At 38.2% G+C, this 26,925-nt stretch overlaps 1 protein-coding gene and 1 long non-coding RNA gene across 4 annotated transcripts in view; one reads left to right on the top strand and one right to left on the bottom strand.

Annotated features, from left to right (window-relative positions):
* On the bottom strand, positions 1–24,197 carry LOC108262765 (uncharacterized). The gene is made up of 4 exons (XR_001812010.3): positions 23,954–24,197; positions 10,645–10,683; positions 9,492–9,540; positions 1–4,696 (listed from the first exon to the last, which is right to left on the bottom strand). It is a non-coding gene; the product is annotated as an uncharacterized LOC108262765 (long non-coding RNA).
* A 1,664-nt stretch (positions 24,198–25,861) lies between these two features.
* meis1b (Meis homeobox 1 b) overlaps positions 25,862–26,925 on the top strand; it is a 64,449-nt gene continuing 63,385 nt past the window's right edge. The window contains exon 1 of one of the 3 annotated variants that reach the window (XM_017464278.3): positions 25,862–26,566. In XM_017464278.3, coding sequence (XP_017319767.1) covers positions 26,555–26,566 — 12 coding nt within the window. In that variant the 5' untranslated portion in view covers positions 25,862–26,554. The remainder of the gene's footprint in view (positions 26,567–26,925) is intronic. The other 2 variants (XR_008396270.1, XM_017464277.3) reach the window with 2 other exon arrangements.

Below are 26,925 nucleotides of genomic sequence, written 5' to 3'. Positions count from 1 at the left end.
TTGAAGAGCATATAATCCAGAAGGCATAGCAAAAACAACAAAGACAGGCAGAGGTCAGGCAACCAACAGGCTAAAGCAGGTAAGGCAGAAATCAAGGTCAAGGGTAATGCAGAATCATAACCAGAATAACAACACGATAGCAAGGCTTGGTAAATGAAAGAGACAATAGCAACTGAGCATATTACTTCGCAAAGACATTGCGAATGAGCAGTCTCTTTTATGGTGTGGTGTGATTGTGAGTGTGATTGGGAACAGGTGTGTCTGATTAGTCCTCAGGAGTCTGTGTGTTACTTTGTGAGTTGTAGTCATCGGCCACGTTTGTAGTTTTCGGTGCGTTCTGGGAAATGGAGTTCTTAGTTTGCCCGGACATGACAAATTGGTTAAGCTTCAAGAACAGAATGTCCTCATTGCAGTACAGAATAAGCCATATGGACAAATGAGCTATCTCTTCTTATGTGTTTCTGTTTATGTTTCTATTAGTACACAATATACACATATCGATGTATACTCTCTTATATATGCTCTCTGTATATTGCTTCCAGATACTCATAGTATTGGTATATGAATGTATTTTATCATGAATAATACAGGGCAGACTTGACTGGGTTGGCTGCTCTGTGTGTATGTTTGTATGTGTGTTACATGGAAAGGGGTTAAAAGGTTGTCTTAGTCTTCTCCTGGGCTTCATACTGACAGTGAACATGTGTTTCCTCTGTGTGATCTGCTTGCCCCTAGCCCAGGCACTGTGCGGCTTGCTCAGGGGCCAGTCACAAGACATTTCGATCTGGAGACTCTGAATGATTCAGGCGGGGTGTGTATGTGTGGCTGGAGGCTGAAACCTGATGGTGCCTTTAGAACTTCTCAGCTCCCTTAGCATCTTTATGCTTCTGCTTGAGGAGGGAGGGAGAGTGGTCAGATATAATGCAGGACCAGACTGTTCACTTTGTGTCAGGTAATGTTAGGTAATGTCTACATGACTCACTCAAGATCATCCATGTACAGTCTTGAACATACTGACTGCAAATATACAGAACTTGGCAAATCTTTACTTATTATATTATATATTTGATTTAGTTTAAATTGTTATATTATATATTTGATTCAGTTATTTTATTGCACTACATCAGCAATGAGTTTTTGTCAGGTGGTGTTTTAAAGTGGGAGTTGAGGGCTATAAATCCTTCCTGACTGTTGTAGCCACCAGAGGGAGCTAGGATGGAAGCTCTGAGAGAACATTTTCCCTGCTCAGAGCAAAAGAACATCACAGGAGCACAAAAATGTGCCAATGATCATGACCTAAGATAAGCAATTTTCAGAAAAAAATCCTCAGTAGCTGCTTCATTCTGGTCAGGTTCCAGATCCTATCCTGGGAACACTTGGTACACAACCAGGTCCTTAGGCTGCAAGTAGTAGTTTTCCTTTACTTTGATATATTATGTAAGGCATTACACATGATTGGGTGGGTTGTTACAGTGTAATAATCAATGACGGGGTAGTAGGTATTGTTTTTTTAAGTTGATAATTTTTCAATAACTGCATATTCCAAAGTGTTGTATTGCTGTTATATCACAGCAATTTATTAAAGAACAACATCTCATGCTTTTTTTATAGCATAGTATTTATAGTTACTTTTAATGTTGTGGAACATCGGCAAAAAGGTATGTTATAAGAGCTGTTCCCTCATCAGCCTCTTTTTTTCTCTCCTGAAATTATTAAGACAAGGAAGCATTTTTGTCCTGAGGACTTTCCCATGTCAGAAAGCTTAAAGTTATAGCTTTACCTGTGATGGTTATGAAGTGCTGACACTAAAGACTCCTTCCAAAAATTAATTGATTCCTCAGAGAAAACACACATATTAGCCTGTTTATGTGGAGCATCTGCCATAAGTCCTTGTATTAGTCATTAGAATAGAAAGAATTTCAATGTGTGCATTAATATAAACATTGCAACCAGAACTACTGTCATAGAAAATTAGTCAACACTTTCTGGCCAATCAAAATCAAGCAATTAACAGTACCGTGGTAGGAATATAAACAATAAATGATAATATACAATGATTTGTTTATAATGATATATAATGATATAAATGTCAATACAAATTAAGGTTTAATAAAACTTGCTTTATTGTCAAGCATAGTTCAATTAAAAGTGTAATTAATGTTTTTAAAGAAACAATTATTTATCTTAATTTCTTTTCCCTAATCTCAGTTTATATTTGTCATTAACCCAGGAAGGCAAGTCATCAGTGGGAATAGCCAGGCTACTTGCATTTGTAGTCATGTTAAATTCCCATCTACTGCACTCCATGTTCAGGCATGAAGAAATCTTTTTTTCATCTGATTTAAATTTTCTAAACTGTAGCCTGATGTCATGCCCTAGCTTCTTGTTCATGTGTAATCACAGAGGAATCTGTGCTGACTTTTCTAGAAAGCTGTATAGCATGTGCACGACAGAGTGGACCGATAAAGATATCACTCTATCACTGGTAAAGATGTGTAGCAGACAAACACACACAAACAGATCTGAAAATGGACACTTTACAGCTATCAGCTTTTGCTCTTCCATTGCACCATGGATTGGGTGTAATCCTCAATTTGGCCATTACGTGTGCTGGCCGAGTTGAGGATTTCCACCAATTGGGGTTCATTAAAGCCAAATTTATTTACTCTGCCAATCAATAATTTAACTTGCAAGTGTTCCCTTTCATTAGTTATCTTGAGGCTTTTTGATTTGCAATTCCCCTCTTTTCCTCCTTAATGGGTGAGGTCAGCAGTACTTGGCTTGGGGGAGTGGTACAGATCGGTGGTGTAATCAGAGGGCCAGTAATCCCCCATTCAGCATGCATCGTACTGGGCTTTAATGAATAGTCTGTAATGGAACCTCTGTGTATGCATTTCATCCCTGTGGGGAGGAGATTAACACCAGTGTCATATTCCAAAATTAAACCAATGGGCTCCTGCCTTTGGGAGAAAAAAGCATTTGGAAATATCTGTATTGATGCATGAATGACTACAAAAATGTGATCTCCTACAACTGGCATATTTTATTAAAGTGTATTTAAACAATCAGCGATTCAAGCCACTAGGATAAAATAGTACATAGACTCAGATTTTCCAAGCTTATGACTTGACCAGACCTTCTATATAAAATGGTTACTTATGCTTTACAGCATCTTTTTTTGAAATGTGCTCTACTCAAATATTATTTCAGAGGACCTCAGAACATAGGTTGTGGAAGCTCTTTGGAATGGAATTTAAGCCTTGGGCTTCTAGAAGTCCCTAATCAGTCATTTTGTCCAAAAATGGTTCCTCAAACAAATGACACAGAATCTAGACAGACAAGTATGTGCCAAAAAATATGTTTGTTATTATAAAAAGAACAACAAAGAACAAGAGTGGTGATTCTTGGAGGGTAATACAGAAAAGGAGACTGATGCTCTAAAAAAATCCTAAGCAGTACTGCAAATTAAAACAAATCACTGCATACCAAACACCAAATCAACATCACAACTATGAAGCCTGGTGGATGATGTATAATGGTTTGGGGCAAAGCAGTGTGCAATCACTAAGGGGCTAATGAATTTTCTTCTTATAAAAAAAGTCTTCTTATATGCTACAAATAATACCATGTATGTGTGTCATTTAAAAATCAGAAAAGACTGGATCATACAACATGACAAATGATCTAAAGCAAAGGAGAAAATCAACAAAAGAGCATCTTATAGGAACAGTATTTTAGAATGCATATAACAGATGCTTGGCCATAGATAATGCATGCTGTGTGTAATTTGAAACAGATTTATGTCCTTTCTTCACAGCTATAGAACACATTTTTCTGAGAAGCCATGGTTGTTTGGACTGCCATTGTTTAAGTAATAGAATTAATTTAAAGATGTGCACACTTTTTTGTAGGAGGAAATGCAATGCAATTCACATACACATGGGCAGCTGTGGCTCAGGAGGTAGGGAGGGTTGTCCACTAATCGTAGGGTTGGTGGTTCGATTCCTGGCCCACATGACTCCACATACTGAAGCGTCCTTGGGCAAGACACTGAACCCTAAGTTGCTCCCGATGGCATGTTAGCGCCTCGCATGGCAACTCTGCTACCATTGGTGTGTGAGTGAATGGGTGAATGGGACACAGTGTAAAGCTCTTTGGATAAAAGCGCTATATAAGTGCAGGCCATTTACTTTTTCTTACAGCTGTATCTACATTCCACAACTTGTAGACAGCTTCTTTTTTTTACGATTGTAAAGTAGCTCGTCAGGTTCAGTTAACAGTAATTATTATGTTGATTTGTTTTAATGTGTTTTCTATTATTTTTGGTGCACAGCATATTATGCACAAGTCTACAGTAATTCACTGCATTTGCATGTTGTTCACTGTGTGTGCATTAATTTTCTCTCTCTCTCTCTCTCTCTCTCTCTCTCTCTCTGTGTGTGTGTGTGTGTGTGTGTGTGTGTGTGTGTGTGTGTGTGTGTGTGTGTGTGTGTGTGTGAAAATGAGCAAGAAAGAGACAGAGAGACAGAAAGAGATGGAGTGTACAGAGCAGGAGAAAGGGAAAGAGCGACATGCAGAGTTAATGAAAGCGAGATGATTCTTTCAGGCGCTGCTCTTTTCTCATACCCCTCCTCTCCCTCCTTCTGTTTCTCCATTCTGTTTGGCGCCAAACAGTCAAGATGTGGTGTATCGTTTCCTGCAGAGAGATGACATCCACTGAGAAAGGGGGAAAAAAGAACAACAGTAAAAGAAAACAGTGGAGAGAAAAAGACTGCTACCAAAGGGAGGCTTAGTCATGTCAAACCCAGGATACAAGAGTTTTCAGATTTGAGGGGTTAGTCTGAATATGTGAGGAAGAAGGACCAGAGCAACCATGAAGGGTGTGTGCGTGTGTGAGGTCGGGATTTGGCAGCTGATGTGGCAGAGCGAGACTAGGCAGGCTCCTCGGCCCCTGGGAAGCGCCATGCTGCCAAAATGCCCTGGCAGAGGCCTATGAGCCACAAGAACAGAAGAGCCTTTTTGTGCTCACCTAGCCAAAAAACCCTTGCTCTGCCTCCTCTCATCTACTCATCTGCTCACTTTTTGTTCTGATTCAGCTTATCTCCCATTACACTGCACTAGTTAAAGTCTTCTTCTAGCAACGTGCTAGCCTGCTAACCCTTTAAACACATCAGAGCCAGAATCCTGCTGGGAGAAAGACACTTACTGTTCTCTGGAGACAGTTTCCATTTACCAATATGAGAATGAATGTCTCTAACATATGCATTCCTGAGCTTGTCTGCCTAGTGGATTTAGGCTTTGCTGCCTTACCCACTGCTAGGAAAACACATGATCTTGCCTTGATGCATTCTGCATCTTGCCCGCACACATACATATATATATATATGTGTGTGTGCAAGTGTGTCTGGGAGGGCCTCGAAGGTAGGGGATGTCTGCCTGCATCTTTCTCAGTGGATGACAGTGGAGTCAGCTGTCTTCCCATGTTTCTCAGCTCATTAAATGAAATCCCATGGCACACATGGTGGAATTTAAATTAGAGCCTGTGTTTGATGTTCCGGGCTTCCCCCTTCCTGGCCCACTGAATGTGGCACTGCCCACGGTGAGGCTGGGTGGAAAACACCCTGTTTAAGGTACTGATTGGTGAAGGTTTCTCAAACTGACCTTGGGGAACTTAGCTGAAACTGTATATGTGTAAATCCACTGCAAATCCTTACCACTCCCTCTTTTCTTTCTTCCTTTACAGCTCTGCTCCCTGAAGAGAGTGGATCACAGGACTGTTTACAAGACCCCATGATTCTTTTGGGATAAGGGCACTTGACAAGGCAAGTCTTGGGTCACTGTTTGAAATGTTGGTAACCCGAGCTTAAGAAGAAAAAGAAAAAAAAGCCACCTCTGAGTGCTTTAATCAGGATATGAGTTAAACAGTAAGAAATAATTGGATTTTAGTCCCTTCATTTACCTCCTTTTTGACTAGGGTAGAGAGAGGGCGAGAGGAGACAGAAGGGAGAGGGAGAGAGGGAAAAGAGATGGATAGTTGGCTGAAGTGATTTTTTCCAGTATTTCTTCCAAAGGGCGACAGAAGTGTAATAAAAAAGGTGAAAATGTCCGTCCCAGAGCTCTTCAAACCAGCTATTAATAATCTGGTAAACATTTTTGACCAAGACATAAGCAATGTTTTTCATAAAATGTTGCTGTCCTATTGCAGATGTGGCATCCAAATTGTGTAATAGACGATTACAAATTTCCTCAATATATTATACCCTTAAGGTTGTGTGTGTGTGTGTGTGTGTGTGTGTGTGTGTATATATATATATATATATATATATATATATATATATATATATATATATATATATATATATATATATATATATATAGTGGGGGAAATAAGTATTGAAAGTGTCAACATTTTTTTCAGTAAATATATTTCCAATGACGCTATTCACATGAAATTTTCACCAGAAATCAGTATTAACTCAAGAAATCTGGAAGTATAAAGAATTCACAACATTTAAGTCCATAAATAAAGTTATGTGTAATAAAGTGGAATGACACAAGAAAAAAGTATTGAACACACTAAGAAAAAGCAGTTCTCCAAGGCAAGGTAAGGCAAGGAACCAGCTGAAATCCGTAAGTAATTATACCCCCTTTCTGTGCAAATTAATATCAGCTGGGTTAGTAAATTGATGGTATATAAAAAGGCTTTTCGTTACAAAGGTGTCACACAAGAAACATCTCATGAAGGGTGAAAGCAAAGAGTTCTGCAAAGACCTTTGCAACCTTATTGTTGCAAAACATATTGATGGAATCAGATACAGATGTATTTCAAAACTTCTGAATCTTCCAGTAAGCACCATTGGGGACATTATCCACAAGTGGAAGCAACATCACTCCATCATCAACTGGCCACAGACAGGAGCTCAAGATTTCTGACCAGGGAGTCAGAAGAATAGTCAGAAAAGTAGCCCGAGAGCCAAGGACCACTCAGAAAGAGCTCCAGAAACACTTGGAGGCTGCAGATGCCATTGTTACAGAGAAAACAATAGGCAATGCACTCCACTGCTCACGCTCACCCCACAAGACTCCATTACTCAAGAAAAGGCATGTCAAAGCTCATTTAAAGTTTGCTACACCTCATTTGGACAAGCCTATGAAATACTGGGAGAGTGTAGTCTGGTCAAAATGGAACTTTTTGGCTGTCATACTACACACCATTTTTGGAGAAGAAATGGCACTGCACATCACCCTTAAAACACTATACCAACAGTGAAACTTGGAGGTGGAAGCATCATGGTGTGGGGCTGTTTTTCATTGCATGGTACTGGCAGACTTCATATAATTGAAGGAATGATGACTGGAGCCCTTTACTGGGAGATTCTTGAGAAGAATCTGCTGCCATCCACCAGGATGATGAAGATGAGACGTGGGTGGACTTCCAGCAGGACAATGATCCAAAGCACACTATAAAGGAAACTCGATTGGTTTCAGAGAAAAAAAATCAAGGCGTTAGAATGGCCCAGTCAGTCACCTGACTTGAATCCAATTGAACAAGATTTAAAGACAATATATTTAGAAGAATGGGCCAGAATCACACCTGAATACTGCGACCGATTAATTTCTTCATACAGGAAGCGTCTTGAAAATGTCATTACAAACAAAGGCTTCTCCACTAAGTATTAGATACATTTCAGTTAGCGTGTTCAATACTTTTTACCTGTGTCATTACTCTTTATTACACATAACTTCATTTATGGACTTTAATGTTTGGATTTCTTTATATGTGCAGATATCTTGTTTTAACACCGGAGTCTGGTGAAATTTTCATGTGTATAGCCTCATTGGAAATATATTTAATGAAAAAAATTTTTATGCATCCAATACTTATTTCCCCCACTGTATATGTAGACAGTTGGGACACTGTGTAAAATGTAAATAAATGTTTGCAACGATTAGCAAATTTCATAAACCAATATGTTATTCACAGTAGAACAGATATAAAATGTTTAAACTGAGGAAAAAATGGAGAAAAAAAAATAGGTAATTTTGGGACAGGGCAACAAAAGGCTGGAAAAGTAAGTGTTACTTAAGTAAGTGAAAAGAAGCAGCTGGAGGAACATTTTGCAACTAATTAGGTTAATTGACACCAGGTTAGTAACATGATTGGGTATAAAAAGAGTATCTTATACAGGCAGAGTCTCTCAGAAGTAAATATGGGATGGAATCTGGATGGAAGCATATGTTGCTCAAAAACCTGTATATACCTTTTAGCACTGATGGTGCCTTTCCAGATGTGAAAGCTGCCCATTCCATAGGTGCTAATGCACCCCATACCATCAGAGATGCAAGCTTTTGAACTGAACACAGATAAAATGCCGGATGGCCCCTCTCCTCTCTCCTTTTTAGGTCTCTTTAGTTTAGAGTAAGCGGCATCCATGGTTTCCAAAAAGAATTTCAAATTTCGATTCGTCTTACTATAGAACAGTTTGCGACTTTGCCTCAGTCCATTTTAATTGAGCTTTGGCCCAGAGAAGACAGCAGCATTTCTGGATCATGTGCACATATGGCTTCTTGTTTGCATGATAGAGCTTTAACCAGTATTTGTGACATGTTAACTCAGCTCAAGTCCGGTTATACGCTTTACTCTCCTTCCAGTGTTTTCAATCTTTTTATCAGGTTTTGTGAGGGATTTGCTTCCTGAATCTTTCAAATCAACAGTGGCTAGATGCCTATTGTGTTTAATCAAAGCACTTCCTCCCCATAACCCCTCAATTTGAACAAGAAGAAAGGGAACATGTTGGGAAGAGCTATGAATGAAGTCTTTTTCTGAATTTGCCAGCAGCATAGTGGGAGATAAGTGCTTCAATTCTTCTTGTTTGAGGATGTTTTATTTACCTGTTTTTATGCTGTTTTTAACATATTTGACATAAGTAGATATGAGCTCCTCAAGTCACCTCCATTTACAGGTAGAGAAAATAATTGACTTGTCACCTGCAGTACCCTGTTTATAGGTTTAAGTTTGAGAAACCTGTTGACAGAGATGCTTGCCAATACACATGCATACTGCTGCATTTCTACATCAGTCAGATGAAAGCAGTAAACAGTAAAGCAGTCACTCTGTTGTAATCCTGTACAGCTAAGAAATCAGACTAATCCTCATGGACTCACCCTCTATACACTTTCTGCCATAATCCCTCAGGGCACACAACCCTCTCCACCTGCACATTAGCCAGTGTATATGTCTTCCTTCAACACTGATCAGCATTGGTGAGGACTGGGGCAAATAGAAGCAGGATTTCTTCTGGTTATATAAAGCTCACAATGTACATACAGTGAACTGCTATATTTATTCTGTTTCTCCAACACCAACTGTTTATTCATTATGCTTTGGTCTGGAATGAATTAATTTATGTCTGCTCAGAGATAAGAGATGGCATGAGAGGAAGGAACAAGGAAGAGAGAGGAGTGGATTGTGTGGAAGTATCAGAGCTCACTTCTGTTCTCTGGTTCCTGGTGTTACAGCAACTGAGACACTTTCATGTGCTGGAGGTGAAGAAAAAAATAGAACATTGTTGGAGACAGAAGCGCATAAAAAACTAAACAAAGGTCTAAGGTCCATCTCATTCTCCTTTTACATTCATACTTGTATGGATAAAAGTGGCTTTCAGTAGTATTACAGTCAATTCAGATTAATTCAGTTAAATTATATTAAATTTAATTCAATTTAATTTATATATCAATTTTAAGATCAATGACTTTTACACAATTCCTGGTATAGAATTATATTTAGATCCCTAATGAGCAACTCAGAAACCTTGAGAGCAACCAGACTCAAACAGGGACCCATGTTCATGGGTGACACCAGATTGTAAGATTATCAGTCAATAACATTTACTATTCAGCATTGTTGGTAATTTATAGGTGTTGGGTTTAATCCATTATAAACAGCAATATTGATTACTGCTCACAACAACTGTGCATAACAATATTCAGCAATATTATTACAAATAAATTAACCGACCTAGAGATGCTAAATGTTTTCCACAAGACCTCAATTTCCACTGAAGAATGTTATGAAGGTTTGTAAGTTGATCCCATGGTGTGTACATGTATTACATTTATGTTAATGATCAAAGGAAACAATTGCCCATTCATGCCAGCCCCTAAAATGAGCATTTAGAGCAGAGAAAGCCAACACTAATTAATGGAGTTAAGTGTTAAATCCCAAGAGCTTCATTAAGGAGCTATAGAAATTCCAGCAGCAGCTGCTCTGTCTTAACTTTCCTCTGTTTTCCTCTTAGCGCCTTCAAAATATCTGGTTCTTTTAGCAAACCAGTTAGTCCACTTAAATGTAGCCAGTCAAGATTCAAAGCTTTATTTGTCACATGCATATGAGATGAGCTGTGGCAACTCCAAAGACTGTGAATAAATAGTAAATAAAATACATAGAATATATAGACACTATACAGTAATTAGTATAAGCTAATAAGTGTGATTGCAAGAGCATGCAAAGATTTATATGTGGATTTTCCTATGACACTCAAATGTAGCTTTAATGGCATGTTTTTGGAGTGTGCTGTGTTGGATGTTTAGTGGCCGTTAACAGATTAAATGACACATGGAATGTATATCCAAATAATCACTGACCTTATGTGTTTATAACTGTGTCAGCAAGAGTCACGCATCCTGATTGGAGAAGACAGATTATCATTAATAGTAATTTAACAGAGGGACAGCTTTTGATGAAGTATCATTAGACCTGATCAGAGGGTATTCTTAGGGATCATGATTTGTGTAAAGGCTATGAAGGGAGAATTGTTATTGTTACATTATTATGTTACATTGTGATCTTTATAGATTCTTAGGAAAGGAGGCACAGATGTTCAAAGGAAATAATTTCAAAAAGTCATTCGTACAAGAAATTGTTACAGTGGATTTGTGTTTAATGACATATCACTGTGCAAGTTTTAGGCATCCTAGCATAAAAAGTGCTTATTTTATGTTTTTATATTCTTGTGTGAGTAAAAGTTGCCAGTCAAAGACAACTGGTACAGATAAAAAAAACAATGAGACTGTTTTGGGACATGCAGTACCCAAAGCAGGTGAAAGTCAAAGTCTGCAGAACTGTGGCAATTTCTCAAGATGCTTGAAGCTTACCAATTTCTCTATAAAACTGTATGACAGTTTTATAAGCAAAGGGTGGTCACACCAAATACTAGTTTATTTTTTCAAATGATTATTATTTGATTAGTTTTAGTTTACACTTTATTGTGCTCTATAGTAAAGATTTTTCAAGACATTCTTTTTAAAGAATAATTGCCTTTCTATATTTTTGTTATATAGCCAAGGACTTTGCATAGTAAAATCACTGGCCTAAATAAATTGACTAACAATGTATTGTTAGGGATTATTCATTCAGGATTCAGACTTTGAAAACACTGGTGGTGTTTGATATATTTTCTTATGTGTTTTTAAAAAATGCAGTTTACTATGTACAATTTAACATGAAAAAAAAATGTCCATGCTTCTGGCATTATTATGTTTTGTGATGTAGAAAAACCACCATGTTGTTCCTGTGTCTTTTTCTAAAGAAAGCAGAATTATAAATAAGTTATTCACATAGTGTCTCTCTTCTTCTGGAAGTAGAGAGACTCTCTCAGACATTCTGTCAGTTTACTTTTTTTTCCAGCATTATTATCAGATGTAAATAAGGAGGGCTCCTCTTGGTGGCATGGTGGGAACTCACCATTTTTCTCTCTCTTCTCCATAGGCCCTGGAAATGGCCCAATCCCTTTCTCAGCCATTGGTTCCTAACCCAGATCAAATGTTAGGGTTTAAAAAGCTAAAGTTTGATGTGGATGAGCAACTGCCTATAAAACACTTTAATCCCTAATGCTCTAATGTATTTAATTTCACACTCTCTGATGGTGTTGCCCCTTTTAGGATTATGTGTGTGTGTGTGTGTGTGTGTGTGTGTGTGTGTGTGTGTGTGTGTGTGTGTGTGTGTGTGTGTGTGTGTGTGTGTGTGTGTGTTTATGAAGAGGGGGAGGGCACTGGAGTGAGCAGAGAGAGAGCATGCTGTTCTAAAGCTCTCTGCAGAGCTGGAGCCAAACAAAAAGGAAAAATGTGACTTTAGCATTCAGATGCCTTTATGCAGATTGGAAGTGGGGACTTTAGAGGCTAGAAGAATGCAGTGATAGCTGCACTGTCATAACCCCTGCTGGAGAGACCTAGGCAAATCCCATTGAGTGCTTGTGTATATAGAGCTTCATAAAGTTGAGGACCAATATAGTTCTGCCTTTATTAGATGAGGCTGTGCTCAGGCGGATGGGATATTGGATGCAATAATTCCTTGCTAGAAGTGCACACATAGCCCCTTTTATATCTTCCTCTAATATCCAATTTACGGGCACAAGGACTTCAGCCAGCCAAGCTCACTAAAGTTAAAAAGTCTTCAGCATGAGATGGAATTAAGACCAACTTCTCCTTTGCCAGAAGTTTGTGGATTCAAGAAATATGCATCTATCCACCCCCAAAACCAATTCAACTAATCCATGAAATATCCTCAGTGAAAAGCAACAACAAATTTTATTTAACAAACTTTAAGGTTTTTTTTGTGTTTGCTGAGGAGTTCCAGAAAAGTCTTGTTTGAATGGGTGTTAAAAAGCCTAGTCTATAGGTTAAGGAAATCATAAAAACATGTTGACCTGATGTAGTAGTAATAATGCATATTTTCCCTGTAAATTCTGATTAGAAACATTTGACAGCATCTATAAATTATTTAATTAAAGAAATTATTTGTTTTTAAAACAGTATGAAGCAGGTCTCACTGTTTACACAAATGCTTAAGAGGCATTATATTCAAGTCCTCTTGTTCCCCAGATCTGTCCTCCATGGGGGTTATGCACACACGCGCACACACACACACACACACACTGTCTCTGTCTCCCCTGAAGCCAGATGCAATCACTGCTGCTGTAGTGATTTGATGTATTTACTCGTAACAAGGGCTTAGTCATAGTTCCCTAAAATAAAAATATACAGTATGGTTATTTATACGCTAAGCACCAGGGATTGTGTTGCCCTAGTGGTTTAAGCATTTTACACTTTGCTAAACTCTACCAAGGCTCACTGCCACTGCAACAGCTAAAACCCCCAACTCAGCCCAACTGCTCCTTATTAAAAAATGAAATACATGCACCACCTACTGCTTTTTTTGAAAGAGATGTCTAACAATGGCTCACATTTTTGTCTGATTAATATTTATTTTTACTTTTATATTTACTTATGCTTAATTTTTGTATGACAGATAATTTGCACAAGACTGCTGTTGGATTGGTTGTTTTGAAAAGTTTCTCTAGAGTATCATCATCAATACATATATGTTCAGTCTCAATATGAAGGGGTTGCAATCGTTGTCTTTATTATATATTTTAGTTAGCTGAAAGGTCAATAGGAGAGAGTGGAAGTCATAAATAGTCCCAGCATCTCATTATTTGAGTGTTTATGATTTCTTGGTCCATCATGCAGCTAGGGAAACGGAATGAAATATCAGACCTTCTCAATAGCCGATCTATAATGCCTGTGTTGTCAGGCTTTCACTTTAAAATAATTTATATATGTTCTAATCAATAACTAATCTCGGGTGTAGTCAGATGAGATGAAATAAAGCGGTAAATGATGAGAAGGAGAAATGTGGACTGACACAAGTCCAATGTTTCCTGGATTAAACATTAGTATACTAGACTCTTAAATGAGAACCTTCAGGTTCAGTATTCTTTGACTTTCCCCTAATGCTTTTTCGGTGTAAAAATATCTATTAATGAGCTGAAAGTTTATTACAACTCAAAAGGATAAATATTTTCTTTTAGAATTTATATAGCAGACTGTTTTAGAATACATTTTTATTGGCTGATATGTCAACTGATACCTGCCCAAAGGATCAGAGAAAGGATGAGAAGGAAAGAGAAAGACAGAAAGGTGGAGGAGGCCAGTGGAGGGGGCACTGTTAATTCGTCCATATCTAAGCCTCTTTGCTGAAACTCCCTTTGTCTTCAAAGTCCAAGTCATTGAAGAGTAATCCTATCACTCAACCTAATCTGAAGTCGGGAAGCAAGAGTCCAGCTTTCTCTAAAACGGCCTTTTTGGTTCCGTATAGGTATGGCTAAGAGAGACTAAAAGAGCTCTTCTCATCTGTTCTTAGCCCTCCCTTCAGTGCTCATTCTCCTGTCCAGGCCAGTAATAAAGAGCTATTAATGAATATTTTTCTTCCGTCCTTATTGGGCCCCAGCTGTTCTTCCTGTTGTCTAGTCTCCTGAAATATGTATAGTATTATTGCCTGACCATCATTAAATGGACACTCTGGCAAACAAACAAACAAACAAACAAACAGACACATTTCTGACAAACATGCTGCCTCAATTCGCACAGTAGTGAGTGGCCAGAGCAAGACTCAGCAGTAAGAATACAAGGGAAACCACCTCCTGATGTTACAGCACGAATGTGGAAATAAATTGTGAATAACTACAAACACTCTGGAGGGTGTTTTTTTTTTGTGCATGGGCTGTTTGAATGTTGTTTTTTTGCTAGCTGCCTCACTAAGTAATACAAAAGGAAGCCATTGATTAATAACATAATCACTATTTAATAATTAGTATTCAGTAAGATTCTTTTTCCAGAGTATATTGAAGACGGACCTCATCATAGCCAGGGTTGGAAATTAACACCTGCCAAATGCAGGTGAAAATCAACCGTAGCGGGTAACGTTGTGAACTCACTAGCCAATTTGGCAGGTTATGATTCATAAGTTATGTTCTATTACTTTTCAGGCCATCACTATGAGACAAAGCATGGTGGCTGTAACCTGTTAAAAAAAGTTCATGGGGAAGTTCATGTAAGCGAAATCTGCACAGGTTTAGTGCAAATGCTGTACTTGTGAGCCTAAAACAATATAGCATCTGCGCATAACTGGCTTACTTGAACAGGACCTAGCTTCTAGGTAATTGAACATAGTCATGTGGCAATACTTGCCAGGGGTAACCAACCCCCCCAAAAACAGCAGTTCCTTAGCGACACAGAGGATGACTCTGAAGATCAGAGCTCTGAGGAATCTTACTTTACATTATCACTATTTTCATTACATTATGGCTTATCCTGCCCATCAGTACTTATCAGGTTTGTTTTGTTCGAAGGGGCGTTGGTGATTTTTTAAATAATATGAAATAAAGATTTTATAGTAAATATATTTAAATCTAAGCTGTGACTCTGATAATCTGGTTTATTTATGATATTTTTGTTTTGTCTAGAAAGTCTGAATGACCAAATTGGCTAGTGAGTGAAACCCTGGTCAAACCCTGGTCATAGCCAAGAGCATGACTTGGCAAGGTGAGTTCAAATTCAAACTTTACTAGATCTGAATAATAGCTCGAAAACACATAATTACAAGCAGTTATATTAAAATTAAAAGCCAAATAACTACATGAAACTACATGTTTGTAGCCAGATTCATTACTTTTGCAATAACATTACAAAGCTACAATTAACTAGCTAGATACAGTCACATTAGCTAGCTAGGTTATTTTATACTGCCTCCTGCTGAGAGTTGAGGCACGAGTCTGGTGTCTATAACTTTATAAAACTTTTTTTTTGGTTTGCGCCTGTCAGATGTGTTTAGGTTAAACTGTAACCATATTTTTTAGATGAAAGTCAATTCAAAATGACATGCCTGAGGTTCTCATGTCACAAGGGTCATGAACGAAGGGGCTAAGTAATGTTGCACAACAGGCCTTGCTATTTTAATTTGGAGGGTAGTCACAGGTCCTCTCAGATTTCTAGGCTTGTTAGTAGTGTCTGTCCATGGACATAGTAGCCTATGTGTCTCTTTTTTGGTGCTGTAGATTATTTTATTCCAGATGTGTATTTCACTACAACACAGTAACTAACTTAGACACACTTAAAACCATGCAATGTTTGTAAAGATGAAGAAGCAGACAACAAAATTAGGTGTGAGATTTCTAATGAGTGAAAGTTGTTTCATATTAATTAAGTTTTAAGTAATGCCAAGATTGCTAAAGCAGACTCTGGTTTTGAACTTATAGCCATTTGCAACATTTAATATGAGATTTTGTTGAATCAGAAGATAATTTATACATCCTTTATCTACAGTCAACTAAGAATTGAGAGTTAGACATGCTGATAAAGTGTCATTATCATTTCCTCAGTAATTATTTTACAAATGTCCTAAAGCCTGCATTAAGACAATTCAAAATTCTCATCATACATAATTCCCAAGAGTTGGATTTATTCGTAATGATCTGTCATTGTGCTCTGTGCTTAGTCTCAGTACCCTTGTCTATCTAGCTCAGTTTAATGTTACTTTAATAAAAGTTAACTTTGCGAATAGAAAACAAATACACTTGTCTATTCATTTATTTATTTATTTATTATTTTATTTTTTAATTTTTTTTATTTTTTACCTCCATGGATCATGTGTAAATGATTATATGCCCATACTGTGGGCTATGTTTTTGTAAGTAAAATCATTTTGGTGCTTTAGTTTGAATGTACTACAACTAGGCCTATGTAAATTTAATGAAGGAAAAATGTCATTTTCTCTTACAAAATGTGCAAAGTGCAAATGCTGGAGAAAGACAAAAACATTGTAAAGTGCTTACTTTTCACAATTGCTGTGCCATGCTTCTGTGTGATTTCAGACAAACAAAGAAACAAACATTTCAAATGAATCTTGTATTACGTATCAACAGGGTTGGGAGGGTTACTTTAAAAATGTATTCCATTACAGTTACAAATTACTTCATAAAAAATGTAATCAGTAACATCTATCTTACTAACATCTATCTAACTATCACAATATTAAAGTAATGTAATCTGGTTATTTTTTTGATTACTTCAAGGTCACATATGTAAATAAACTCAAGAGAAAAGCAACATGATCTAAAACTTTTGTTTAGAGCTTATATTAGAGCTTAAAAAACATGTTTTGTTTTGATAAAATAAATACATTTGTTGCTTGTGTGTCACAACCGGCAAGAGAGAACCAGAACTATAATCATGCAGCTGTCTATATTGTGTTATGTTAAAAGATTAATTTCTTTGGTTTTAAATGAAGAACATTGTAATCCTGATATTCCCATTTTTTACTAAATGTACTTGTAATCTGATTACTTTGTTTTTTGACATAACTGTAACGGATTACGGTTGCCAGTTTTTTGTATCCTGATTATTTAATGCTGTTACATGTATTCCATTACTCCCCAAGCCTGAGTATCAATACACTGATGTTATACTGCTATATAAATGCTATAATACTATATAATACTATATACTATATATTTAATAACATCTCTGACATGTACCCACCTATAACATCTCCTGAATATAAACACAAGCGTGTTGTTCCTTTCATGTTTGCTGGGTAACCAAGTGAAAAGCATGTGTAATTCAAGTGCAACCATGTTGCTGTAAATTGGTAGAACAACAGAAGTGTAGTTAAATATAAATTCAGGTAAGATTCTCAGGTTGCACTGATGTTGACCTACAGACCAAAACAAAGAACCACACTGATCTCTGACTCACCGTCCAATCTAGGCATTATGTCAGTATTCAGAGGTCAAGGGTCAATCTCTAAAATGTTTATGCACCACCCAGTGACATGAACCCCCCAACTATTTGGGACTGACTCATGGATTTCAAAATGACTCCAAATGTGTATTTTTGTTGTCAAGGCTTCAACTCCAAGGGAGCGCCATGTGTTTATGAAACACTGTCTCTGATGGTCAAGATCAACTTCTGCTGCAGCTGCAGACAAGCAAGCAGTTATGACTCAATCACTTTACCTAAAATGACTGAGAATATGGGCAGAAATTAGATCATTACAAGATCATGGATGACATTATTGCTTTTTCTGGCATGAATGGAACTATTAAAGTAATAATTTAGATGTAATACATATGATAATCTTAGGTTCATGTAGAAATATGTAGTGTATATGTTCTGGATGGTTACATTTTGAGGGTTTTTTTTTAAACTACACAATTGCACGTATGGCTCATTTGTAATATAAGTAATATATAATAATTGTTTCCAATTTCTTGGGATCTTTTCTGTAATGCAACAATATGAAAATTAACTTTTAAATTTACATTACAGATGTAAACATGGCCTTTTTATTTGTAATTCTTCATGTAGTCTTGACAGGGGTATAAAACTGTGATAGCCTGTTATCTTTAAAAGACAGGCCCTAAATCAAGCCGCCCTCACTCTCACAATGTAAATCAGTGATGAGAACTAAGCAAGCAGTGAAAGACAGAGATGCTTTTTGTTGCAGTGTGCTGATTAATATCTTAAGCATGTACCATTGTTCAGAGTTATGTCACCAGTGGCCATAATGATATCTTAAATTAATGAAGTGGTGAAAGCATTGAGGGAGAAGGCCTGTGATTTACAGGATGGCTTTTAGCTGATGCGCATAGCCATCCCTGCCGATAAATCAGCCGATGGGAGCCAGGGCCAAATGAACAGAGAGGCGTGAATGAGTTTACAGTTCAATTAGCCAAACACAAGGACACCAGTGCATTGTGCTTCTGGATACCAGGTGTTAGGATGAAAGCAAGAAATAAGCCAGGAAATTTTCATTTTAATGATGACAGCCTGTTTGAATAATGGGTGTTAAAAAACTAAATGCTGTTGATATGTATGTGGAGGCATTTATGTTATCTTACAACATATGTACAACATATTTCAGGCAGGGTTGCATTTGATTCGTGACTGGGTAGTTCTGCTGTCAAAGAAATAGAAATTTCTTTGTCATAGAAATCTGAGCCACAACATATTCTCAACACAGAGTCCATTAAGAGAACTGATAATCCAGAGGTTTGTTCTGCACTCTGTTTATTACTGCCAAGAGAGGGAAGGGGAATCTGTGTAATGCCAAATGACCTCCAGATGCCCTTAGCTTTTTCTGACTCTGCTGAAGAGATAAGCAGTGCTTGAGTAACCAATGCAACTTCTTGGAGAAACCAATAATTAAATTCAGTCATACATGCCCTTCAAATGAACTGCCACTGATTTCCCCCCTACTTTTATCAGATCACTTTATGCAACATCTTATAACTTCATGCTTTGAGCATGAGGCACTGACTGCTTTAAATAGCTGTAGATGTCAAAGAAAAGATGAGTGTTGAAAACCAAAGGGCTGGTCTTTCTTTGTCATTACAGCTCAGCTATCAAAAGGATCTCAGCATCTTTGCTGAGTGTGTACTGTATGTATGTTTTGGGGTGGCATATCATTACCATGTCTTTATCACCTGATCATTGCATTGTTAACTGATTTAACAAGAGTTTTAACTGCTGCTTGTGGTGGCCTCACTCACATGGCAATTGCTTCAGTGCAAGGTGTTGCTTCTGTTCCATTCTACAGCCTCAATTCCTTCAAACTGTTTGTCTCCTGAGGTGATCCTACTTTCACACTGAATGGGGCATGTCTACTGTAGGGTGTAAATTCCATTGTTGTTAAGATCTTATGATGTGATAGTGTGATCTGCTGTGCTTTAGAACTTTAGTGGTCATTGCTTTTCTGTACAATTTACTATTTCAGTATACAGTATTTTAATTACATTCATTGAAAGCTTTACCTTTACCTTTAGTACAATAGGGATCAAGAAAAGTAGGTCTGATTGTAGATGTCAGAGGTGAGTGAGAGGAGTCACGACTGAATGCATCACATTGGCCAACTTCTCTATTAGAAGCCCCTCTCTGTTCCTTTTGGGATTGGTTTCCTTTAGGGACTGAAAGAGACCCTTTGCATCAGATCTCATTCAGACCATTGTTAGTCGAGAGGGTCTGCAATCAAAGTGTGGAGTGGTTGGGTCAGGAGCCTCTGTGAGTGTGGCCTACCCAAGGGCAGGAGTGTGGCTCCCAAGGGACTTTAACACTTGTGGCTGATTCAACATTACACTCAAAAGAACTTCTGTATTCAAATAATAATAATAATCTTTATTTATATAGCACTTTTAATTTTGAGTTCAAAATTTTACAAAGTATTTTGCATATAAGATTACAAAAATAGACAAAGAATAAAACAATCCAGAGTTATATAAAATGTATAGGAATAAAACAACATGAAGATAAAAGATTTAAATAAATAAATAAACACAGTGTATGCATATAAACATTGAGATGGATGCCAATTATCTCAATTTTTAATTAATATGGGAACATCTCATGTATATAGTATAGGCTACAGCTACATATACTTTCCCTGTTGTTCTCATGGAGGTGGAAGAAGTTCATTTGGGTAATGTATCCTTTATTTCTCCCCTCCTGGTGAACTGAGCAACACTCTCACGGCTTCATTAGCCATCCCTCATCATGTTTGTTTGGGGATGGAGAAAATAGGCTCAGCCTTTGGTGATAGAAATGGCGCATTGAGCTCCTGGCATGTCATTTGTTGTGTGAGTAGGTGTCAGTGGGAGCTGTGCATTTGTTCTAGAATTAGCCTCTAATTCTAGAGTGTGTGGTGGTGGGAGAGGGAGGGGCAGAGACCTTGATGGACAGGTGGTGTGATCCATAAGGAGTAGATGGTGTTATACCAGAAATCTGGGTGTGTAGACTGGGATCATTATAGCAGGCTGCTGCTGTCCTGAGTCCATGCCTGGCTCCTCTTTATGTCCTTGCAGGGAAATATGGCTCTTCACACGTTCTCTGCAAAAGCACTCTTAGTTCCTTCATTCTCACGCCAACTTGTTCTCTCTCCTTTTTTCTGCTATCTTCCACTCCACCCCCTCACCTTCTCTTCTCCTCTTCCACTCTCTGAGGTGCTGATCAATTCACAGCCTCCTTGGGAGGTGTGAGACTTGTCCCTGCACTTTGTGATTGGCCTAGGCTTTGCAGGCCCTCTGTAGTGCTGTCACGCTCTTTCTCTCTCTTTCCCCCTTTTTCTTTGCATTCTTTCTTATCCAGGGCAAGGGTCTCTTCTTCTCACTTTTTGCCAGCCTGTGCTTCACAAGCCACATTTGCAGACCCGACCTAAGTCATATGATCTCACACTAATCCAACATTCTCTGCCTCTCTCTTGCTTCTGCTCCCTCTTTCCCTGTCTCTTTTTCCTTCTCCTCTCTTGTGGCTGTGATCCCATTAGCACACCTGAAATAATACCTCAAGTGACAAATGTTTTGGCGCTTACAGCTGGGAGACAGGGGGAGAGAGAAATGCAGAAAAGGCTACACAATGCGGCCAGAGATTGAACAATGTTCAATTCACTTTTACATTACAAAACCTGCAAACCTTATTTATACCATTTAGCAAGTAAGAAAGGAAGAACATATTTGTTTGATTCTAGTTTTTTTGTAATGTAATTAGCTACACTTACAACACGATTATGAGCAAGATATTTATGTAATTGCAGTTTATCTATATAATCACTCCTTTCCAAATGTTTCCTGTCAGCATCAGGAAGTCTTTTGTGCTGTAGTGTATTGAGTTGTATGCAAACTCAGGAATAAGCACTGTTTGGCCACTCTAGAGATTAACCCTGGGTTAGTATTTGCTTGGCCAGTTCATTGTCCAAAAGACCTGTGTTAAAAGAGTTTGGTAATTCTTTTTGCGCATTAAAACCCAAAGAAGAACTGCCAACCGTTGTCCCGACTTTTATTTTGTGTTATTCGAACAGTATCAAAAACACAACATGTGTCTGCAGCTTTTCTGGTGCGAATAATTATGCCCCGTTTCAGCATAGCCAAACACAATATACATAAACCGTAAAGAAGCAAAGAAGGCAACCGTTTGACCAAGTATTTTATTTTATCTCATTTTCTGCATATACTCAAATCAGGGTTAAGGTCCATGCTTATGATTCAGTCTGAGCGATATTTTCACATGTAAAAACATCATATTTTTAAATAATTATAATTTTACAACCTCAATCGAGCTTTTGACTTAGGCTATTAAAAATATTAGAACACAGCGTTTAATTATGCGCAAAAATAAACAAGCATAATTGAAAATTTCACCTGCCCGAATATAGTATTATTATTAGAAATTTGTCATTTAATACATAGAGAGCAGGTCAAGAACAGACTTATCTGAATTTCCAATCACTTACCCAACGTTTCAAAAAGAAATGGGATGTGTACGTGAAGACATAATTAGAATTTTTTTCATTCTTCATCTAAACCTATAGCCTATTGATAACTACACATGTCCCTGCAAATTATGTTTTTTAAATTACGCTTTTAATGCTTTTCCGTGTTTTATTTAAAAGACATTCCCAGTACAGCCAGTAGGAGGCGCGCATGATCCAGCTGAAGCCTCACAGCAACAGTTTATGTTTAGGACCTTGTTTACTTTCTAACTGAAAATCTAACAGCGGTTAGACTTTTGTGATATTTTGATTAAGTGATCTCTTAATATATGAATTCCAGCTTGTTACAGTTTTTGCCACTAATACATTTATAATGTTCTGTTTTGAAATTTGCAAAAAGTAAACAAGAAAATAGTCTAGTTTTATTTCTTCCGCGTAGTTATTTCATTATCCATAATCCACCATCATTAAATAATCTGTCGAACTGCGTATGATTTTAATGTCTGTTTTAATGTTTTAATCACTTCATAGCTTTATGTTCTAGCTTTCGTTTAGTTCTCATACATCATTTCCGAAGTTCAGCTGAACTCTTTCTGATCCCATAGGATTAAAAAAATCAGATATTATTAGGCTGCTAGTTTAATTATATACTTTTCGTGTATATGTTACGCAAATTTCCATATGCCAATTTATAGGGTATAAAACTCTAATGTATTGTTATAGGATGTAATAATTTAACGTTTGACTTACTCTTTTAACTCACTTAACGCATCTGTTAATTCACAAATGGTAGTGTTGTTGAATGTGAAGTAAAAGAGCTGTCCGAATTAGTTTAATATTTATAAAATTCGGATGCTCACGTACAAACAATTCAGTCATTTCAGAAATAGTTGCGTGTTCACTGTGCCCAACAGTTTCCTATACAAACAGATAACACATGAAACACCTGTTCAGTATCCTAATGTATATAATTCACCCGAAACATTCCTGATAATCACAGCCTACCGATATTTTCATATAAGTTTATGTTAGGAGTAGATTTTTAAGAGTTGTAATAAGACGCTAAATAATGTGAAAGCTTACAGAAGCTAAAAAAAATAATAATAAAAAAGTAGGTGCCACATTAAACCTGTGCAAAATTTCAAGACAATAAAATTTCTCTCTATTCCTTATGTCAATATGTTTAAGCGCATTGTAAAGAAATTCTCCCGTGACTATTTAAACGAGTCAAATTTCAGTGTAACAAAAGTTAGCCTATATAGCAAAAGTGTAGAGTTTGGAATCTACAAATGCAAATTTAGTATGTAATTTAAACAACCGTAGCCTACTTGTATTGCACTCGGTTTACCTATGAATGGCTTCCAAGCCCATATTTACATAGTTTCCTGTTTTACAAAAAATCCTTGTAAACCAAATCGACTTAAATTATAGTATTTACTCACTGATGCGCGTCACAGACCGCTGAGCCTCATTTAAAGAAAAGTTAAAGCGAAAGTCCTTGCCCACGTTGTTCTCCTTTTATAGACGCTAATTGAGGCAACCTAATGACTTTATAATGCTATTGGGGTGGTGTGACAGCAGTTAAGCGTTTGGCTAAGATGTCATCTTTAAAGTGGAATACACGTCCGAATTGACCGATACCCCGCCATGTGTAAATAGAAGTAGCCTGCTTGCAACTAATGGTTCCGTATGAGCAAATACCGTGAAATTTGTTTAAAATAGGGTATTAGCCGCATTCTTGGATCCAGTTCGAAACTTTAACATCTCCATTTTAAAGCCTCATAAACGGTAATACTTTGACATACTAAATCATCTCACTCAACACATTAAACAGTTCGTAAAAGGAAATTTACTCACGTCCCGAACTGATGTAATCTATTGAGTTTCGTTTAGCGGTCACAGGAATCCTCATTTCTTACCCGAATGCCGCGCTTGCACACACGCACACAGAGAGAGAGAGAGAGAGAGAGAGAGAGAGAGAGAGAGAGAGAGAGAGAGAGAGAGAGAGAGAGAGAGAGAGAGAGAGAGAGAGAGAGAGAGAGAGAGAGAGAGAGAGAGAGAGAGAGAGAGAGAGAGAGAGAGAGAGAGAGAGAGAGAGAGAGAGAGACGCTGTGTCCAAAACCTTCCCTGGATTAGTTTTTTTCACTTACTATTTAGTGTGCGGTTTGAGACGCAGCCACTGTAACTTTATCGAGAGCTTTGGAGATTAATCATAATTTCGTATCCGTAAAATTGAAGCGACTGGCTCTTATTTTTGTTCTTGCTAGAAGAGTTCGCCTCTCTCCGGTGTGCAAACTGAGTGCTGGTTTATATGAATGTTTCTAGGCACAGACCGATGACAGATGCTCTTTGGATCATCTTTATCCACACCTTGTCACCGGCCATCGATTTCACCCACACCTATGCGCTCCCACATAAGATATATGTGGGATAAGCACTATATAAGCACCAAGTTTTGTATCAACACGTTTAGTTTTCTCCCGAAGTACTTGAACAACGTGCTAGTAACATTATGCACATTACCATGCACGTGGGAGCTCAAACGCAAACACTTAGAGTGATGTGGTCACACATGCTATATTGACAGACAAAATTTGCTTACTATTGCTAATATATTACATGTAGCTAATCTTTATAGGCCAATGTAGTCTCTCTAATTAACGCCTAATTTCTGATGTTGCTTGATGGAAACTATTAGGCTATTAGACAATGCAGGGTTGTCAAATATTGTAGTATTTGTCTAACTGTTTTACTATTTATGTGCAGATTTCAAATAATATAACGATCCACGGCTTTATCGCGCGCGCGCGTGTGCGTGTGTGTGAGAAAAAAAAGGGGGGGGGGGGGGTTCATTCGGAGTGTGTGTTCGCTTGAATTTGTATTATATTTCCATTAACTTCCATTACCATTTTTTCTATTTAGCCGAGTAGACCGATCAATTAATAATGGGTCAGCTTTGGTAGACGACTTGTATCTCTGTCCTCAGTGCAACTGGTCACCGTACCAAATTCTAATATCCTACAGGGCTGGACCAACCCATTTACAGTACGGGGGGTGGGGAGGTTGGGGGTCGGTAGATTAGAGCGCGAAGGACAGGCTGGATAAGGAAATGGTTAAAAAAAAATACACGAGTCATATTTAACCTCTTACGACGTTTTATGAGCTTAAGTACTACTGCGAATCCGTGTCTCGGTCAGAGACGTCGTACAAACCCGCATAAGTTAATGTAGTGTATTGAGCCATAAACATTCAGATTGAAGGTCTTCTCACATTGTAGCCAACATAAACTACGGGCAGGACACATTTCCACTTTGATGTTCACTGGAATATTACAGTAGCCTATGCAAAATAGCCATTTTTAGACTTGCTGCGTTTTAAATCTAATGATTCCGTCTCTGGACATTACAGCTTTTCTATTTAGCAGTGTTTGTACGGATATACACTAGTTATCTGACTAGTCTTACGTTAAATTATAACGTGCTATTATATGTTACGTTAGAATTAATCATAAGGGCTTTGTCAATTTTAATAGATGTGAAGGAGATCATATCGTGGTGACCAAATAAACCCACTGTTACATAGCTTAGTAAATTCTCCCGGTTAACCGTAGCAGTGGATTGTGCTTTCTCGTGTCCATGATACGACACACACACACAAACACACACACTTACACCACCACCACCACCCCCTTCTCCTCGAGCCACTTGCTGTAGCCCACTGCGTTGTGGAAGGCGCGACCTGTTATGGCCACCACTACTTCCGGGTTTCGTCAGTCTGGTCCAGATTCAGCGCGCTGCCGCGTTTCAGACATACACACACACACACGCACGCACGCACATATACACACACGTTAGCTGTGTACGAGCGGCGAAGGCGGCTCGCAGCATCGATCGTGGCTCCTTTAAGAAGAACTAAGCCAGAATCCTCACCCCACCTCCTCTCCAGCTTATTTAGAAGCTTTTGCATAAAAAATCAACTCGGGAGAAGCGAGCGACCAAAAGAGACATACAAGAGCTTGATTTTTTGCGCGCGTTTTTACGAGCAGCGTTGTCGCGAGGTGTGCTAACCGGTGGAAGCGCGGAGGAGGATCATCATTCATTCGACACTTTGACAAGCTTGCCTCTGATTGACAGGCCGAGTGGCAAAAAGCCATGGGGCTTACTAGCTGGGTCTGAGGGGTGTATTTTCATAAAAGCTCTGGGAAAGAACATTATTTTGTTTTTTTGTCGCTGTCCGGCGGGGAAAGGCGGACGACCCAGGTCGTGTTGATCGTGTTTGGCTGAAGTTGATGTGAAGGACTGCTTGAAAGAGGCGTTTGGATTTTTGTTTTTGAAACTCAAACAAAAACATAACAAAATCCCTCGCTTCCCTCGGAAATTGCGTTCTCATTCTTTCTTCAACCTGGCCTCTTAGGGAATATATTTTGCCTTGAACGAAGCTGAGGGAGTGTGGAGGGCGATGGCGCAGCGGGTACGTACAGCTGATACGCAAAAGTTTCTCCAACTTGGTATACGCGGTCAGAGCGTTGAAACGTGGCCGGTGACAGTGGCGCTCAACTCTGTCTCTCCCCTTTCTTTCAAGCAGCTTACAGGTTTATGTTTACTGTCGTTGATGCACTAATTTTTTTTCACGCTTGGATCTCGCTTTATCTACTCGATTAAAACAAAAAGCTGTAGCTTCACGGAGCCCTTCAGCTGTTTGTGAAAATAATCATGACCTGTAGCCTATTTCAGTGAAACTGAAGCAGGGAACGAGACCAGCTCAGTCTTCTTTGTATGTAGCATACTTTCTAAATGCACGAGACCAATCTGCAAGCTTTAGTAAGTCGA

The sequence above is a fragment of the Ictalurus punctatus genome, chromosome 3 (genome assembly GCF_001660625.3).
Source record: "Ictalurus punctatus breed USDA103 chromosome 3, Coco_2.0, whole genome shotgun sequence".
Taxonomy (NCBI): domain Eukaryota; kingdom Metazoa; phylum Chordata; class Actinopteri; order Siluriformes; family Ictaluridae; genus Ictalurus; species Ictalurus punctatus.
The sequence above is the reverse complement of the archived record's forward strand: the minus strand, read 5'-3'. Positions and strand labels throughout refer to the sequence as shown.